Below are 20,599 nucleotides of genomic sequence, written 5' to 3' on the forward strand. Positions count from 1 at the left end.
ACTGGCTGCCTCTGGGTTCATTTTTTGGCTCTGTGTTTCTGTCAGGACCCGGTTACGAACCTGGGTCTCCGGAGTGAGAAACAGTCACTTAACCAACTGAGCCACGAATAGTCAGCAGAACCCAGAAGATGAGGCAGACACAGCAGTACTTAAGACGGTGTATTTAATAAAGTAACAAGGAGAAGTCTTTCAATACAAAAAAATGGCAAATCCAAAAGGTGGTAGGAATAGCACAAAAAAGCCTCTAGAGATACTCAAAAACAAAAACAGAATTCCACAAGAGCATCCACCGAAATCGACAAGAATACACAGAACACTAGGGCTGGGTGCTAACATACAAACACAGAGCACAGAACTGAGGGAAACTAAGGGTTTAAATACAATCAGGGGAAACGAGGCACAGGTGCAAATAATAATGGGGAACAAGGGAAAAAACATAAGGTCAAAAAGCACAATGGGGGCATCTAGTGACCAAAACCCGGAACAACCCTGGCCAAATCCTGACAACATCCTTGATCTGAATGAATTAAATATTCTTATTAACTTCTTGCGACTAGGGGGCGATATTTTAATTTTTTGGATGAAAAAGATCCCGTTTTAAACAAGATATTTTGTCACAAAAAGATGCTTGACTATGCATATAATTGACAGCTTTGGATAGAAAACACTGACGTTTCCAAAACTGCAAAGATATTGTCTGTGAGTGCAACAGAACGGATGTTACAGGCGAAACACAGATAAAAATCCAACCAGGAAGTGCCACATTATTTTAAACCGCCTCATGCCAATGACTCCTTATATGGCTGTGAATGAGCTACGGATGAGCTTACGTTTTCTACGTATTCCCCAATGTGTCTACAGCATTGTGACGTCTTTTTACGCATTTCCGTTGAAGAATAGCCGTAAGGGACCATATTTAGCAAGTGGTCACATGGTGTCTCCTGCAGAAAATCTTGCGTAAAATACTGAGGTAGGCATTTTTCCAATCGCTTCTTATGAGAAGTGAATTGCCTCGACGGATATATTATCGAATAAATATGTTAAAAACACCTTGAGGATTGATCCTAAACAACGTTTGCCATGTTTCTGTCGATATTAGGGAGCTAATTTGGAAAAAAGTTTGGCGTTGTAGTGGTAGCATTTTCCGGTCGATTTCTCAGCCAAGCATGATGAACAAACGGGAGCTATTTCGCCTACAAAAATAATATTTTTGGACAAAAAGGAACATTTGCTATCTAACTGGGAGTCTCCTGAGTGAAAACATCCGAAGTTCTTCAAAGGTAAATTATTTAATTTGGTTGGTTTTCTTATTTTCGTGAAAATGTTGCCTGCTGCCAGCAGAGCCTAGCATAGCATTATGCCATGATAAACTTACACAAATGCTTGTCTAGCGTTGGCTGTAACACATATTTTGAAAATCTGAGATGACAGTGTGATTAACAAAAGGCTAAGCTTGTGTTTGAATGTATTTCATTTGCGATTTTCATGAATAGGAAAAGTTTCTAGGGGTATTTATGTCCGCTGCATTATACTAATTCGTTTGAGGCTATGATTACGCTCCCGGATCCGGAATTGCTAGTCACAAAAGTTAAATACTTTTTTCTTTACATATTTTGTTGTCAGCACATTCAACTCACACAAAAATGATCAATGGAAATCAAATTTATCAACCCATGGAGGTCTGGATTTGGAGTCACACTCAAAATTAAAGTGGAAAACCACACTCCAGGCTGATCCAACTTTGATGTAATGTCCTTAAAACAAGTCAAAATGAGGCTCAGTAGTGTGTGTGGCCTCCACGTGCCTGTATGACCTCCCTACAACGCCTGGGCATGCTCCTGATGAGGTGGCAGATGGTCTCCTGAGGGATCTCCTCCCAGACCTGGACTAAAGCATCCGCCAACTCCTGGACAGTCTGTGGTGCAACGTGGCGTTGGTGGATGGAGCGAGACATGATGTCCCAGATGTGCTCAATTGGATTCAGGTCTGTGGAACGGGCGGACCAGTCCATAGGATCAATGCCTTCCTCTTGCAGGAACTGCTGACACACTCCAGCCACATGAGGTCTAGCATTAGGAGGAACCCATGGCCAACCGCACCAGCATATGGTCTCACAAGGGGTCTGAGGATCTCATCTCGGTACCTAATGGCAGTCAGGCTACCTCTGGCGAGCACATGGAGGGCTGTGCGGCCCCCCAAAGAAATGCCACCCCACACCATGACTGACCCACCGCCAAACCGGTCATGCTGGAGGATGTTGCAGGCAGCAGAACGTTCTCCACACCGTCTCCAGACTGTCACATGTGCTCAGTGTGAACCTGCCTTCATCTGTGAAGAGCACAGGGCGCCAGTGGCGAATTTGCCAATCTTGGCGTTCACTGGCAAATGAAAAACGTCCTGCACGGTGTTGGTTGTAATCACAACCCCCACCTGTGGATGTCGGGCCCTCATACCACCCTCATGGAGTCTGTTTCTGACCGTTTGAGCAGACACATGCACATTTGTGGCCTGCTGGAGGTCATTTTGGAGGGCTCTGGCAGTGCTCCTCCTGCTCCTCCTTGCACAAAGGCGGAGGTAGTGGTCCTGCTGCTGGGTTGTTGCTCTCCTACGGCCTCCTCCACGTCTCCTGATGTACTGGCCCGTCTCCTGGTAGCGCCTCCATGCTCTGGACACTACGCTGACAGACACAGCAAACCTTCTTGCCACAGCTCGCATTGATGTGCCATCCTGGATGAGCTGCACTACCTAAGCCACTTGTGTGGGTTGTAGACTCCGTCTCATGCTACCACTAGAATGAAAGCACCGCCAGCATTCAAAAGTGACCAAAACATCAGCCAGGAAGCATAGGAACTGAGAAGTGGTCTGTGGTCCCCACCTGCAGAACCACTCCTTTATTGGGGATGTCTTGCTAATTGCCTATAATTTCCACCTGTTGTCTATTCCATTTGCACAACAGCATGTGAAATTTATTGTCAATCAGTGTTGCTTCCTAAGTGGACAGTTTGATTTCACAGAAGTGTGATTGACTTGGAGTTACATTGTGCTGTTTATGTGTTCCCTTTATTTTTTTGAGCAGTGTATATATTTCAGATTTATTTAACCAGGTAGGCGAGTTGAACAAGTTCTCATTTACAACTGCAACCTGGCCAAGATAAAGCAAAGCAGTGCAACACAAACACAGAGTTACACATGGAATAAACAAACTTACAGTCAATAACACAATAGAAAAGTATATATACAGTGTGTGCAAATTAAGTAAGATTAGGGAGGTAAAGGCAATAAATAGGCCATAGTCGCGAAATAATTACAATTTAGCAATTAAACACTGGAGTGATAGATGGGCAGAAGATGAATTTGCAAGTAGAGATACTGGGGAGCAAAGAAGCCAAAAAAAAACTATATGGGGATGAGATAGTTGAGTCATGTAGTAACCAAAAAAAGTGTTAAACAAATCAAAATACATGTTATATTTTAGATTCTTCAAAGTAGCTACCCTTTGCCTTGATGACAGCTTTGCACACTCTTAGCATTCTCTCAACCAGCTCAATTAACAGGTGTGCCTTGTTAAAAGTTAATTTGTGGAATTTTTCCCCAAACTTGGAACTCACGTGCCACCTATATGGACTACACCGGTTGTAAAGTTGATTCATGTGCTTCATTTTAAGAATTGAGCAATAAATATAGCAGCATGAGAAAGCTGGGATCCTCTTATAAATAGCGACCAGTCAAAACTCTTGTTTTCACACGCGATTTGCTTACCACCCTAATAGGTCCGCAGACAACGCAATCACACTGCCCTAACCAATCTGGACAAGAGGAATACCTGTGTAAGAATGCTGTTCATCGACTACAGCTCAGCATCTAACACCATAGTACCCTCCAAACTCGTCATTAATCTCGAGACCCTGGGTCTCGACCACGCCCTGTGCAACTGGGTCCTGGACTTTCTGACGGGACACCGCCAGGTGGTGAGGGTAGGAAACAACACCTCCACCTCGCTGATCCTCAACACTGGGGCCCCACCAGGGTGCGTTCTCAGTCCTCTCCTGTACTCCCTGTTCACCTATGACTGCGTGGTCATGCACGCCTCCAACTCAATCATCAATTTGCACACGACAAAGCAGTGGTAGGCTTGATTACCAACAATGACGAGACAGACTACATACAGGAAGGTGGTGAGGACCCTCGGAGTGTGGTGTCAGGAAAATAACCTCACTCAATGTCAACAAAACAAGATGATTGTGTACTTCAGGAAACAGCAGAGCACCCCCCTATCCACATCGACGGGACAGTAGTGGAGAAGGTGGGAAGTTTTAAGTTCCTCGGGGTACACATCACAGACAAACTGAAATGGTCCACCCACATAGACAGCGTGGTGAAGAAGGTGCAGCAGCGCCTCTTCAACCTCAGGAGGCTGAAGAAATTTGGCTTGTCACCAAAAACAAACTTTTACAGATGCACAATCGAGAGCATCCTGTCGGGCTGTATCACCGCCTGGTAAGGCAACTGCTCCGCCCACAACCGTAAGGCTCTCCAGAGGGTAGTGAGGTCTGCACAACGCATCCCTGGGGGCAAACTACCTGCCCTCCAGGACACCTACACCACCCGATGTCACAGGAAGTCCAAAAAGATCAAGGACAACAACCAACCGAGCCACTGCCTGTTCACCCCGCTATCATCCAGAATGCGAGGTCAGTACAGGTGCATCAAAGCTGGGACCGAGAGACTGAAAAACAGCTTCTACTGTATCTAAAGGCCATCAGACTGTTAAACAGCCATCACTAACATTGAGTGGCTGCTGCCAACATACTGACTCAAATCTCTAGCCACTTAATAATTAAAAATTGGATGTAATAAATGTATCACTAGTCACTTTAAACAATGCCACTTTATATAATGTTTACATACCCATCTCATATGTATATGCTGTACTCTATGACATCTACTGCATCTACTTGCCTTGCCGTTCGGCCATCGATCATCCATATATTTATATGTGTCACGTTCGTCATATTGATGAGACCAAGGCACAGCGTGATAAGCATACATCCTTCTTTTAATGAAGGGAAAACCACAACACAAAACAAACGTGAAGCTATCTAACAACGAGTGTTGACATACAACTACACATAGACAATAACCCACAAAACCAACATGGGAAAATGGCAACCTAAATAGGTTGATGATTGGATCCCCAATCAGAGACAACGACAAACAGCTGCCTCTGATTGGGAACCAATTCAGGCCACCATAGACCTATATATACCTAGACAAACCAAAACCCCATAGATGTACAAAAAAACTTAGACAAGACAAAAACACACATACCACCCTTGTCACACCCTGACTTAACCAAAATAATAAAGAAAACAAAGATAACTAAGGTCAGGGCGTGACAATATGTACATATTCTTATTCATTCCTTTACACTTGTGTGTATAAGGTAGTAGTTTTGGAATTGTTAGGTTAGATTACTCGTTGTTTATTACTGCATGGTCGGAACTAGAAGCACAAGCATTTCACCACACTCACATTAACATCTGCTAACCATGTGTATGTGACCAATAACATTTGATTTGATTTGAAAGGGCTTATAAGAATATATGTTTGACTAGGTTCTGTAGGCTATTTGACTATTTGTGATACAAACTTTGGCAAAACATATAGGTCTATGGGCTAGGCTATATGATGTGTAATACTATGAATAGAAAAAAAAGCAAAAAGGCATACGCTTATTCGTGCCTTAGAGTGCACTCGCTGGGCATCAGTGATAATACGTGATAACATTAGTGATGATAAGTGGTAATACATCATTCACAAGTGATAATATTGTCACCCATCAGACTGTTCTCATTTTAATCTAGTCTTTACATATACTACATAATATATGTGTGAAAATAGTTTTGATTGGACCATTATCATGCACCTGTCGAAAACATACATTTCAACCTATGCACTTAAATAGCAAATGGAGGGCGCTTTTCCCACAGTTACTTTTCATGCCAGCCAGGTAGGCTACTCCTGTTGTAAAGCAAAGCAATGTGCTTAATATTTGGAAAGTTGAGAAATGAATATAGTAGGCCTAGCCTATAGGAAGCTGATGGGATCCTCCTGTTTTATACTGTTTTCTCAAGCCCATACAAATGTTGAGCAACATGAACTTATGGGCTCTCGAAGTGTTTGATTAGATTTTCGATTACATTTGCATTGATGTCAGAGTGATTAGAGGAACAACAAAGGGAGGCCATGCATGACTTAAACGTAAAAAGGAATACATTTATGAAACTAAATAATAACTACAAAACGTAACATAAGCTGTGGACGTCTGTAGGATCAGTAGTGTATGCGGTGTGTGGATGAGTGGAGAGGGCGTTGTCTGGTGAAAACATACCAAAAAAACAAAAGATGGACAAAGCCAGCCTGCCAGTCAGGGAAGAGAGTGTTGGCTGATGTGGTCACCCTTTATAGCCTGCAGACCAAGACTTCTGCCTCTAAGTACTTGCGCCTGTCAGGAGAAACACGTTAGAAGCGCTGCCTTATTGGCTAAGCATCTCCGACATCCACATCATGCTCAATGAGATGAGGGCGTATCAGACAACAGTGCAGAATAACTTTCAATGAGTTCAACCAATTCAGCACGTTTACCGTTTACCGTGTTGTATGGTGAAAACAGACCAGACAACCAAAAGGTGGTGGAAGCCAGCCTGCCAGTCAGGGAAGAGAGTGTTGGCTGATGTAGCCGCCCTTTATAGTCTGCAGGCCAAACCTGCCCAGGTGTGCCATATCAGCTGACAATCCTCCCAGCTCTGTCCACTGGCCTCCTGCAACAACAGACTACCAAACAGGAGATTCCAGCAGACAGAGTGGGAGGGACGACCCCCCCCCTTAAGAATGGTGTTCCACCACAAACCTGAAACAAAAACAAAACAGAAACAACCCTCCCTCTCCCACCTCAGCAACCTCTGATCCTAAGGAACATTTTAAGAGGTAGAGAAATAGAGACAGAGTCGGGGAAGCAAGAGGGAGACAGGAGAGGACAGGCAAGTTGCCCAAAACAATAACAAAGAACTATGGCATGAGATCGTGGGACAAAGCATCAGCAAGGACATTTTCTTTGCCCTTAATATGGCGAATGTCCAAACTGTACAGCTGCAAAAACAGCGCCCACCTCATAAGCCTCTGATTAGGGTTCTGCAAGGTCTGCAGAAACATCAGGGGATTATGATCTGTGTACACCATGAGAGAGGTGCCACCTGAACCAACAAACCATTTGAAATGTTGGAGAGCCCAAATAAACGCAAGTGGTTCCTTCTCTAACACAGAATAATTGAGCTGGTACGAGTTAAACTTCTTAGAGAAGTAACTAATTGGACGGTCCACCCCTGGACATCTGCCTGCAACAGAACAGCGCCAACTCCTACATTACTAGAATCCACTTGGAGTATGAACGGATCATTCAAACAAGGGGCAACAAGCACTGGGGAAGAGAACAAGTGTCTTTACATTCTCAAACGCAGCTTGACATCTGTCTGACCAAATATACTTCACCTGAGCTTTAAGCAAGTCGGTCAGGGTTGCTACCACTGAGGAGAAGTTCTTGCAGAAGCTTTGAAAATAACCAACCATACCGAGAAAGCTCATAAGCTCCTTCTTAGTCATGGGAGGCGGACACTGCTCAATAGCTTCAACTTTGGCATGCACTGGGTGAACCACACCCTGACCGACCACTTTGCCCAGATAAATGACCGCTGCCTTAGCAAACTCACATTTGGCCAGATTACCTGTCAAACGCGCCCAAGCCAACCTATCAAATAATGCTTGAATACGTTGGACATGCTGAGACCAGGTGTCACCATAAATTACCATGTCTTCCAAGTACATCGCACATCCATCCAGACCAGAGACAACACGGTTCATGAGGCGCTGAAATGTTGCAGGTGCATTACGCAAAGCAAAAGGCATAACTATATAAGAATACAGTCCAGACGTTGTGATGAAAGCTCTAGGAGACAAGGGGACCTGCAAGTACCCTTTTAGAAGATCAAACTTGCTCACAAATTTAGCAGAATCCACTTGATCAACACAATCCTCCATAAGAGGAAGAGGAAAGGAATCATTCTTCGTAATGTTGTTAACTTTAAGATTATTAAGTTTATGCATGGCCTAAAAGATGCATCAGACTTCTCGACTAACAGACAAAGGGAAGCCCAACTGGAACAAGAATATTCAGCAATATCGTTATCCAACGTGTACTTGACTTCTGCGTCTAAGTGCTTGCGCCTGTCAGGAGAAACACGGTAGAAGTGATGCCTTATTGGCTAAGCATCTCCGACATCAACATCATGCTCAATGAGATGAGTACGAGAGGGCGTATCAGACAACAGTGCAGAATAACTTTCAATGAGTTCAATTAACTCAGCACTTTTACCGTTTACCATGTTGTATGGTGAAAACAGACCAGACAACCAAAAGGTGGTGGAAGCCAGCCTGCCAGTCAGGGAAGAGAGTGTTGGCTGATGTGGCCGCCCTTTATAGTCTGCAGGCCAAACCTGCCCAGGTGTGCCATATCAGTTGACAATCCTCCCAGCTCTGCCCACTGGCCTCCTGCAACAACAGACTACCAAACAGGAGATCCCAGCAGACAGAGGGGAGGGACGTCACAAGCATGAACCTGCAGGAGCGAGTCACTGCTTTGATGTTTGCAGAGAACAGCAGGATGTTGTCCAGGGTCACGCCAAGGTTCTTTACACTCCGGGAGGGTGACACCATGGAGTTGTCAACCGTGATGAAGAGGTCTTGGAGTGGGCAGGCCTTCCACGGGAAGAAGCGCAGCTCTGTCTTGTTGGGGTTGAGCTTAAAGTGGTGGGCCGACATCCAAGCTGATATATCTGCCAGGCACACAGAGATTTGTGTCTCCAGCTGGGTATCAGAAGGGGAGACAGAGAAAAGTAGTTGAGTATCATCCACATAGCAATAACAGGAGAGACCATGTGAGGATATGACAGAGCCGAGTGACTTGGTGCATAGAGAGAAGAGGAGAGGGCCTAGAACCGTACCCTGGGGGACACCAATAGTGAGAGTACGTGATGCAGGTTGTCGGTGGGCCAGACGTCACTAGTCGCAGGATTAGTGAGGTCATAGGATGCAGAAAGGGAGGATAGTAGGATCGAAGAGGCAGAATCAGGAGACAGGAGGGAGAAGGATTTAGTAGAAGGGAGAGATGATAGGATAGAAGAGGAGAGAGTAGTGGTATTGAAAGAGCGAAGATTGTGATGGTACATTACCATTTTGGGTAGGGACTGAGTGGTTGGAGGAGAGGGAGACAGAAAAGGAAACAAAGTGGTGATCAGAGAGCTGAAGGGGGGTTGCCGTGAGATTAGTAGACGAACTGCCTCTTGTAAAGATGAGGTCAAGCGTAGTGCCTGCCTTGTGAGTGGGAGGAGACTGGGAAAGGGTGAGGTCAAAAGAGGCAAAGGGGGGAAAACAACGTTGGGAGGTTGAAGTCGCCCAGTATGAAGAGCAGTGAGCCATTGTCAGGAAATGAGATTATCAAGGTCTCAAGCTCAGTGAGGAACTCACTATGGGGCACCTGGTGGGTGGTAGATGACAGCTATGTTAAGCTTAAGTGGACAAATGACAGTGACAGATAGGGCTGTGCCGGTCATGACATTTTGTTGGCTAGTTATTGTCATGCAAAAGACTGCATGTCTCATGGTAATTGACAATTTATAAACAAACTCATTTAGCATCTCTAGGCCCACACACACACAAGCTGCTGCTGTGTGCCTTTGGAACATGTACATTTTAACCAGTCTAATACATCTATTTAATATACACCATAACAATAAATATTTCAGATGTATTTCAGATGAACAGAATATGATTTGGCCTTGTGTATGTTATCTGGCTATGCACCATGATATAAGCTGTAGGCTTGGTCCTTTAGCTGACAAGATATGCTTATAAGTCCTGTGTCATTGTTTTATAGTAAGAAGAATATAATTGAACTTAGCTGAATAAAATAGAAAGGATGTTTTTCCCATTCCGGAGCGAGTATGAAGGTTGAATGAAGGCATATGAAGGTCGAATGAAGGCATATGAAGGTTGAATGAAGGCATATGAATGTCGAATGAAGGCATATGAAGGTCAAATGAAGGCATATGAAGGACAAATGAAGGCATACGAAGGTTGAATGAAGGCATACGAAGGTTGAATGAAGGCATACGAAGGTCGAATGAAGGCATATGAAGGTCGAATGAAGGCATACGAAGGTCGAATGAAAGCATATGAAGGTCGAATGAAGACATATGAAGATCGAATGAAGGTCGAAATGAAGGCATATGAAGGTTGAATGAATGGTGAACATAAAAGTGATGATTTGAAACAGGTCCTAAAGGCTACACTAGATTTAGAGTTATTTGACAACTTTAGATGATACAAACCTTAGAATGACTTAGAAAATCAAAACATACTGTATATGGACTGCATGATGCGAGTAAAGGATATTGATGATTTCAGAAAATTGCAAAAAAGCTTGAGCTGTGTTCGTTGCCTCAGGCTGCACACACTGTTCTCTAATCAAGTGACCATATATCACCCATCAGACTATTCTCAATGTAATATTGTCTTTACTAATATGTTAAATTAGTTTGGATTTAGAATGGCCCATTATCAAATGGCATGAACAGGAGCAGGAGAAAAAAAGACCTGTCTTTTAGATCAGGTCGGCTACTCTGGTCCGGTTATTTAACTCAGTGCCATCAACCACATCAACCAAGCCTCTCACTGCGTGACAGGTGATATTCTGCCCTGTATGCAGTGGTGGAAAAAGTACCCAATTGTCATACTTGAGTAAAAGTAAAGATACCTTAATAGAAAATTGCTTAAGTGAAAGTCACTCATTAAAATAGTCTAAAAGTATTTGGTTTTAAATATACTTAAGTATCAAAAGTAAATACTAAAATGTACTTAAGTATCAAAAGTAAAAGTATAAAAAGGGGGTAGGGAATGTATTGTATAACGAACTCCACAATCATTATTTTAATTCTGTTGTTTTTTTTCAGACTTGGGCTCATGTAGACCTTTGCATATGTATATTGTGTTTTGAATGAATCTTCACCTTACAAAGCGCTGGCCATTTCGTTGTGTTAGGCTTTGAAACAACATCCACAATGACCATGTTTTCCACTCAGTTTCAACCTGTTGTTGAATACAGTGAGGTGAGTTTTGAAACCACAATACTGTTTTGATGATAAGTGTTTGATGTGATTTTTTTTATTGCATTGATGTCAGAGTGGTTAGAAGGACAATAGAGCCCTGAGTACCAGGCCATTAGGACCTGATGGAGGGACAATAGAGCCCTGAGTACCAGGCCATTAGGACCTGATGGAGGGACAATAGAGCCCTGAGTACCAGGCCAGTAGGACCTGCTGGAGGGACAATAGAGCCTTCAGTGCCAGGCCATTAGGACCTGATGGAGGGACAATAGAGCCCTGAGTACCAGGCCATTAGGACCTACTGGAGGGACAATAGAGCCCTGAGTACAAGGCCATTAGGACCTGAAGGAGGGACAATAGAGCCTTGATTACCAGGCCATTAGGACCAGATGGAGGGACAATAGAGGCCTGAGTACCAGGAGTTGGATACTACCAACACATGTCCTGACTGCATAAAAGGATATTATGGTGACTCAATGGTCATGTCGAATGTTACTGAGGTCATGACTCATGAGTGCTGGTTTGGCGGTAATACGGTCACCACAACAGCATAGAATTAAAATGACAAGATGGAAAAGTGAGTGAGTGAGAAATGAGCAGCCCTGTGCAACCACCGCGATGACCAGATGCTCTCGAACTATGAGAGAAAACGTAGTCAGATGAAGAGAGTGCAGCTGGAGTTGCAGTGTTCTCTAGGTTGATCCATGTCTCCATCGGGGCCATAAAGTCTAGTGACTGAAGGGCATCATAGGCTGAGATGAACTCTGTTCTCCACCACAGATCAGCAGTTCCAAACGCTGCCAGAGACCAGGAATTCCACATGGGTTTTGCGCACAGGGTGCAGTAAATAAATGTACTAAAACGGAATCAAATTGAAATTTCAATGTTCAAATGGTACCACAAAGACGGTTGGAGTTCCACACAGAGAATCTTGACTTGAATGGGAATATCTGTTGTTTTAAGTTATACTGTCAATCTTCCATAGGAAACCTATTGAAATCATAGAAATATAGACAATAGAATATACATGACCATTTCAGTTAACATTTGATGGTAGGTGGATCAGCAGTCATCTTTGTGGTAGTAATTAGAAGGTAAAAGTTCAATTCACACTCCAATGGTGTACCAACTAAATTGCAGTGGTCTAAAGGGATAGGTCCATTCTATTAATTATATTTCTATTATTGAAATGACACCCGACCTGTATTCAAGAGCATGTTGTGTCTCAACCGGCAAAACACAAAAACTTAGATGATGGGAAATAGGGTTTACTCCAACAATTTTAAACAATCTGTGTTTAACGTCACTTTAAATATTGGCGTTAAAGGTTTAAATACTACACACAAAAAACATATTTTTTTTCCTAATGTTTTTCAAGAAATAATAAAATAGCTTGACCACACTGTTTGTAAACTTTTAAATGATATAAAACTCAACTGATTATCTTTTCCAGTGATGAAGACATGGATGTCTCATGGTATGGTTTGAGCATCTTTATCTCCTGAATGTTTTGTCATTCAGGTCCAAAATGGCACTTTCTGACCACTTCTTCCATGGGCAAACATATCTGGAAAGTTTTGTTTAAATCAAAAGGGATTCTGTCAAAAAGTGATTGAATTCAAATGGATTTTCCCTGAAGTAGTAGTCCCTTTCAGATGGTGGTGCTCACTGCTCACACAAACAATGCCAATTATTCCCCCGTCCTGTTGTTTTTGGATGGCTTCAGAGCCTGTCAAGAAGCGGAGTGGCTTTGGACCAGGAGGGGAGGAGGAAAAAACAAGATACAGTTGCTGCAGTGAATGACACCAAACCACAAAACATCTGAATTGTTGTTTTGTGGCTTCCTGCAGCTATGTGGAGCAGAGCTGGATTTCATTAGGCAGTTGAACGCCCATCACTCTGCTCTCTTGTGCTTTGTTTGGAGCAGTCTCAGGGCCTGGGCACATGGAGGGGTTGGGAGTGGAGTCTCTGGGCTCGTCCAGACTCAGAGAGAAACCTGTTTATCAACAGCTCAGCTCTGTTCTCTCTTCTCCTCTCCTGCTCTCCTCTGTTTTGCCCTGTTCTGTTCTGTGTGCAGCAGGAACTCAGTGACCCACCAGCTCAGCTGTCTGCACTGCTGGCTGTTACACACATTCACAGCAGCCGCTGGCCACTCTCCCTCTATCTCTCCCTCTCCCTCTCTCTCTCTCTCTCTCTCTCTCTCTCTCTCTCTCTTTCTCTTTCTCTTTCTCTCTCTCTCTTTCTCTCTCTCTCTCTCTCTCTGTTTCTTACTCTCTCTCTCTTTCTGGGTCTCTCCTATTCTGGAATTCTCACTTCTCATCTCTCTTATCTGGCTCTTTTTCTTTCTCTCTCTGTTTCTTTCCCTATCAAATCAAATGTTATTTGTCACATGCGCCGAATTCAACAGGTGTAGTAGACTTTACCATGAAATGTTTACTTACAAGCCCTTAACCAACAATGCAGTTCAAGAAATAGAGTTAACAAAATATTTACTTAATAAATTAAAGTACAAAATAAAATAAAAAGTAACACAATAAAATAACAATAAAAAGGCTATATACTGGGGGTACCGGTACCGAGTCAATGTGCGGGGTACAGGTTAGTCGAGGTCATTTGTACATGTAAATAGGGGTAAAGTTACGATGCATCATACTCTCTGTCATTATTTCTCACAGTTTATTATATATCTCCCTATTTCTTTCCCCCATCTTTTTCTTATATATATTGTGAACATAAAAAGACGAAAACAGTGAGGATAAAAATGTAAGAATTGTTTGCAGGATCCAGAGAGTTTGATTTGAGGCAAGAGAGACAGAGAGGGAACAGCGAGAGAGAGATGTGGGCTTGGAAACACATGGCGTTTAGTGGTCGCTCAAAGAACACATGTTCCTAACATGGGCAGGCTGAAGTAGACTGCCTGGCCTGGCCCAGGCTCACCAGGGGACGTGTCCCAGAGCCCAGAGTCTAGCAGTCTGAAGGGCTGGGGCCCGGCTTGGAACAAGTGTCTGTCCTCCCATTGAAGTGCCCCAGGGTTGCTCTATCCATCCATTCACATGTTAGAGTTACTGTACAGCGCAGGAGTCAATTTAGACCTACATTTGTGTTTATGTTGGCTTGAACCGACTGTTGGTAGTACAGGTTGTGTTTTAGGAACGTTTCCTGGCATCCTGTAGTGTCAGTGTTTTAGTCAGGCACCTGGGAAACATTGCAATCAGCATCACTTCTGCTGCTGAAAGTACTATGTGCCGTGTTCTATTCTCTCTATAGAGGCTAGTGGTTGTGTCTGTGTCCCTCTGTTTTCCTTCTGCCTGCTCCCTCTGACCTGTGACCCCTGTCTGTCTCCCTGCAGCACGTGGGCTGTGACCGGATCCTGAGCTCGGACGTGCGCGAGGACCGCTGCCGGATGTGCGGGGGTGACGGGAGCAGCTGTGAGGCCATCGAGGGCCTCTTCAATGACTCCCTGCCTGAAGGAGGTACGGTGTGACATACAGAGCAGGAGTCCCTTCACCACAATACTGCTAGGAAGAAATCTTAATCCTGTTCTTTGAAGCTTACTGCACTATGGTGGTCTCTACAGTAAGAGTTACACTATAAACCCCAGCATACAGTACAGTATGTGGGCACAGTTGTGGTAGTGCAGTGGCAGGAGGTATCAATAACTCTCTGAGTAAGGGGGTTGTGGGCTGAGGAGTGGGGGGTTCAGAGAGCCCAGGGCTGGGGGGGGGGTGGTGGGCCCCTCTCTCGGGCAGGGCAGGCATGGACTGACAGACACTGAGGGGACTGTTCTTTTCCAAGGCTTGGTAGCAGGACACGTCTCTCCTTTTAAAAAACCCTTATTGCTGCGTTTCTCTCCTCGCACGCTCCACTCCCTCCAACACCACTTCTAGAACAGGCCAATAGCACATACTGTACCTCAATTAGACTGGGGAATAGGACTGAAAAACACAAATAAAACGTCAAAGAAGAAAGGGCCTGTGTTTTGGACCAGGGAGCTCCAGCAACGTTCTGAGAATGAGATGTAGTTACGTTTGAGGCATCCACAAGAGAGATTATGCAACCTAATTGTTTTATGGAAATTCTAACAACGCGTGCATGCATTTGTGCATTTGGATTCTGACACAAGCTAAATATGTGTTGGACTACTGCCTTGCAATGTGAGTTAGGAGTCCTCAGACATTCTGAAAGTAATGTATAATTATCTGTTCACATGCGAGCTCTCTAGTTGCATGAGCTACTTAATCTAACAGTTAATCATATAGAGTTACTGGTGAATATCTACAGTACATGTGCCTTGCCCTGCCAACACCCCCCCCCCCCTTCCCTCCCTCCTGTAGGTGCAGAATGACCTTTTTTTCCGGTACCTATTCCAGTCTAAACACTTTGGCCGTGATTAATGGTTCGTGATGAATTCTGTGGAAGCAAGTCAGGGGAAAACTGATACAGCCCAACCAGATGACACAGAATTAACCATCAGAGTCTCTTAGAAAACCAAGCGGTTGTCGAGGGCTTGAGGAAGGCTCAGCCTATAGCTGCTCAGTTCTGATCAGGAGACACTCCCGAGGTCTCGGTTCCATCATTCCATCATAGTGACGGTTGGAAGGCTTGTGGTCCTCTGTCCAATTATAGAGCCGTGGGTCATACGTGATACTGCATAAACCTTATGCCTTCTTTTATTTTTTGTTTTATTGAACCTTGATTTCACCTGGCAAGTCAGTTAAGAACAAATTCTTATTTTCCAATGACGGCCTACCCCCGGCCAACCCTACCCTACCCCCGGCCAACCCTCCCCTACCCCCGGCCAACCCTCCCCTACCCCCGGCCAACCCTCCCCTAACCCCGGCCAACCCTCCCATACCCCGGGCCAACCCTCCCCTAAACCCGGCCAACCCTCCCCTACCCCCGGCCAACCCTCCCCTACCCCCAGCCAACCCTCCCCTACCCCCGGCCAACCCTCCCCTACCCCCAGCCATCCCTCCCCTAACCCGGACAACGCTGGGCCAATTGTGCACCACCCTATGGGTCTCCCGATCACAGCCAGTTGTGATACAGCCCGGGATCGAACCAGGGTCTGTAGCAATGCCTCTAGCACTGAGATGCAAAGCCTTAGACCGTTTGCACCACTCCGGAGCTAAATATGCTCTTATAATAAGGGGACCATGAACTCTCTTTTCCTTTGGGGGGGGAAGGCTGCAGGGAGGGAGGGGTGAGTGGGTTTTTCCTGCACCCGCTCGGGGGGGATTGCAGGTGGGCACGTGGCAGACAGTTTTAGGTGAAGTTCAGCCAGTGTGGGTTGTGGTAGCCCTGCGACTGCGGAGCCAGACAGGTCTATTCTAGGCCCTCTCCCTCCACGACAGCAGCAGCTCTCCTCTCTCCACCCATCTACCTCCCCCCTCTGGAACCCTCAGAGTGGACACACCCTCCTGAGGTGGCCGCAGCTCAGTGGCTGGGACCACAATGGCCATCTCAGCCTGGGCCTACAGCCTGCCCGACCGCCTGACAGGTCTATTCTGGGTCTGGGCTGATTTATGAGCCACAGAGTGCTCAGTCATGTCTACAGGTTTTTTTTATGTCTCTGAGGCTCAGACCAATCCTCACTCCTAGGAGGGTTTAAATAGGGTTAGTTGTCAGGCACTAACCAAGCAGCAAAGCTGGTGTTCTGGGGAGGTTGTTCTGGGCAGGTGTTCTGGGCTGGTGTTCTGGGGAGGTTGTTCTGGGCTGGAGTTCTGGGCTGGTGTTCTGGGGAGGTTGTTCTGGACTGGAATTCTGGGCAGGTGTTCTGGGGAGGTTGTTCTGGACTGGAGTTCTGGGCTGGTGTTCTGGGGAGGTTGTTCTGGACTGGAGTTCTGGGCTGGTGTTCTGGGGAGGTTGTTCTGGACTGGAGTTCTGGTGTTCTGGGGAGGTTGTTCTGGACTGGAGTTCTGGGCTGGTGTTCTGGGGAGGTTGTTCTGGACTGGAGTTCTGGGCTGGTGTTCTGGGGAGGTTGTTCTGGACTGGAGTTCTGGGCTGGTGTTCTGGGGAGGTTGTTCTGGGCAGGTGTTCTTGGCTGGTGTTCTGGGCTGGTGTTCTGGGGAGGTTGTTCTGGGCTGGTGTTTTGGGCAGGTGTTCTGGGCAAGTGTTTGTGTTCTGGGGAGGTTGTTCTGAGGAGGTTGTTCTGGGCTGATGTTATGGGGAGGTTGTTCTATCTAGTGATTTACACTTAAGAGTGATGATGGTGCCATATTCTCCTGTGCCTCTGCAACCTTACTACTCCCATCTGGTGTCTGTATTCTCACCTGAGTTATCACCTCCCCCATCTCTCTGTCAGCTGCTCTCTCTCATCTATCTTTCTAGGTTTTCTCTTTCTCCTCTCCATCTGTGTAGTCTACCTGCTCTTCATCTCTCAACCCCCCCATATGTCTCTCGCTCTCTCTCTCTCTCTCTCTCTCTCTCTCTCTCTCTCTCTCTCTCTCTCTCTCTCTCTCTCTCTCTCTCGCGCAGTCTGTGCAGTCTGTAACTCTGGCAGTGGTGGAGGGTTACTCAGGGGTTAAGGGCTGGGGGTTTATTGCTCTTTGGCTCTATGTTTACCACACAGGCCCCTGATTGTTAACAGAAAAACCTCTCCCTCTCCGGCCGCCAGGAACCGCAAGTACAGAGCTGGGTTACTGAAATTACTCACAGCACCGACTGCTACTCCAGAGAGGGGTCAAAAGCCAAGCCTCTCCTTTCCTCAGCGGTCGCACCATTGGAATGGATTATTAAATTATTTATTCTGTTTTTTTTATGCAAGGCTGAAGTTATTTACAGGGCTGTGGTGGCTGGCTGGACAGCACAGCCTGGCTTCAAACATGGTTACTGTACTCTAGCAAAGGAGCTGAACGTTGCCCAGGAATTTGGTTGGAATCCGAAAGGCTCTGCTTATTCCATTGAAGTCCCACAGAGTAAAACACTACTTATACATCATTCTCCCTCCAGTATGTCAGTGAATTAAACCTCCACCTCTTGCCTTTCTCTTCTTTCTTTGTGTGTGTGGGGGTGTGTTTGATCCCATCCCAGGTTATGAAGAGGTGGTCAGAATCCCCAAAGGATCCGTGTTCATTCATATCCAGGAGCTCAACGTCTCCCTCAACTTCCTAGGTGAGAGTTCATGTCTCTTCTGTGTCACGCAATGTGTTATACTGTTATGACTCATGTTCTATTCTCTAGTGTGCATTCAGACTCTCAAAACTGGAATGAAAATGTAAGTGCATCGTCACATCATCAATGCTGTTATTATAATTGACTAATACTTACCTGCCCGAATTGTTCAGTCTCTTAGATTATATACCATGACAGTTTTCTCATTATCTGGGAATGTTGTATGAAATGTCTGATGTAACATACTTCAAATTAGTGGATTTGGCTATTTCAGCCACACCCGTTGCTGAGAGGTGTAAAAAATCAAGCACACCGCCATACAATCTCCATAGACAAACATTGGCAGTAGAATGGCCTCACTGAAGGGCTTAGTGGCTTTAAAAATGGCACCACAAAGTGGTAGGCCACACAAGCTCACAGAACGGGACCGCCAAGTGCTGAAGAGCGTAGCGAGTAAAAATAATCAGAAATTATGCAAATGTCAAAATACATACAGTTACATGCTAACACATAACATACACAGGTAACTGACAAAATAAAGGAAACAACATAAAGTGTCTTACACTACATATACAAAAGCATGTGGACCCCCCTTCAAATTAGTGAATTTGGCTATTTCAGCCACACCCGTTGTTGGCAGGTGTATAACATCGAGCACACCGCCATGCAATCTCCATAGACAAACATTGACAGTAGAATGGCCTTATTGAAGAGCTCTGTGACTCTCAATGTGGCAACGTCATAGGATGCCACCTTTCCAACAAGTCATGCCAAGCATCAGCTGAAGTGGTGTAAAGCTAACCGCCTTTGGACTCTGGAGTGATGAATCACACTTCACCATCTTGCAGACCGACGGACAAATATGAATTTGGCGCATGCCAGGAGAACCATACCTACCCAAATGCATTCCAACTGTAAAGTTTGGTGGAGTAGGAAGAATGGTATGTGGCTGTTTTTCCTGGTTCGGGCTTAGTTCTAGTGAAGGGAAATATTAACTCTGCAGCATACAATGACATTCTCGATGATTCTGTGCTTGCAAATTTGAAGCAACAGTTTGGGTAAGGCCTTACATACTTTTGGCCATGTAGTGTACTTTGGCGATATTGTTATCAACCTACTGCATACCCCTTAAATATATACATATTTGTGTGCAGGGTGTGCTATTAGCATGCTATCACTCATAAGGGAATAGTGGTAGAATAGCTAGCCATTGCTAGCATTCACTGGTTTTAGTTGAAGTAACTTTTGCGTGTAATGGAGTTGACTGGTGACTATGACATGACTATATATCATTCACGACATTTGGACGGGAGCTATAAACATTATTTTAAACTATGTGTGCCGTTATTGCTTGAGATCAGGCTTGGCTGAACTGCTTTCAATGGGGGAAAATTGCTTCCGTTCCCCGCTTCCGTGATTATAATTGAAAACGTCACTTCTCCATGTGGACCTATACATGCTTTCGTTTCTTCTCTGCTCCAGTGCTGAAGAGTAAAGGAGAACAGTTCTTCATCAATGGGAAGCTGACCATCGACACCCCTCGTAGGTTCGACATCGCAGGGACCACCTTCCACTACCGCCGGCCCACTGACCAACCTGAGACCCTGGAGGCCCTGGGGCCCACCAACATGACCATCATCGTCATGGTAACGGGCTAGCTATGTGTGTTACTGTGTGTTTGTTACGCTAATCATTCTATGTGACAACATATGTGACGTGTGTGCGCGTGTGTGTGTAGGTACTGGTGAGGGAAGAGAACCCAGGGATCCACTACCGCTTCAACCCTCCAGTCAGCAGAAACCTTTTGAGTGGATATGCCTGGCACTACACATCCTGGTCCCGCTGCTCTGCACTTTGCGCTGGGGGTACAACCACTCCTGGCTCTAATACTCTTTACTGTACTATACATTGGCTCTATCCCTACTCATTGATTGATTGATGATTTTACTGCATTATGAGGAGCTAGTAACATAAGCATTTCACTGCAACCGCTATGGCATCTGCTAAACAGTGTATTCTAGCATTAAACTTTGATTTAATTTGATTTTGAGGGTTGATAAATACACACAAAGCCATATTTATACAGATAAATCTCTTAGCCAATATTAATTTCATATTCTTGAGCTGCAGGTCGCCTCGAGATTAGAGGGTTTGGCCAGTAACCAAAATATCCCTGGTTCAAATCTCTGAGCTGACCAGGTGAAGAATAAAATGACAAGTCTGTTGCTGTGCCCTTATAAATCTCAGTCTGGGTTAGGTGGGCATAGGGA

At 45.1% G+C, this 20,599-nt stretch overlaps 1 protein-coding gene across 1 annotated transcript in view; it reads left to right on the forward strand.

Annotated features, from left to right (window-relative positions):
* Nucleotides 1-20,599, forward strand: part of LOC135556458 (A disintegrin and metalloproteinase with thrombospondin motifs 10-like) — a 64,144-nt gene that overhangs the window by 36,251 nt on the left and 7,294 nt on the right. The window contains exons 17-20 of the mRNA XM_064989684.1: nucleotides 14,566-14,689; nucleotides 18,249-18,329; nucleotides 19,812-19,975; nucleotides 20,068-20,194. Coding sequence (XP_064845756.1) covers nucleotides 14,566-14,689; nucleotides 18,249-18,329; nucleotides 19,812-19,975; nucleotides 20,068-20,194 — 496 coding nt within the window. The remainder of the gene's footprint in view (nucleotides 1-14,565; nucleotides 14,690-18,248; nucleotides 18,330-19,811; nucleotides 19,976-20,067; nucleotides 20,195-20,599) is intronic.

This window comes from Oncorhynchus masou, chromosome 15 (assembly GCF_036934945.1).
Source record: "Oncorhynchus masou masou isolate Uvic2021 chromosome 15, UVic_Omas_1.1, whole genome shotgun sequence".
Taxonomy (NCBI): domain Eukaryota; kingdom Metazoa; phylum Chordata; class Actinopteri; order Salmoniformes; family Salmonidae; genus Oncorhynchus; species Oncorhynchus masou.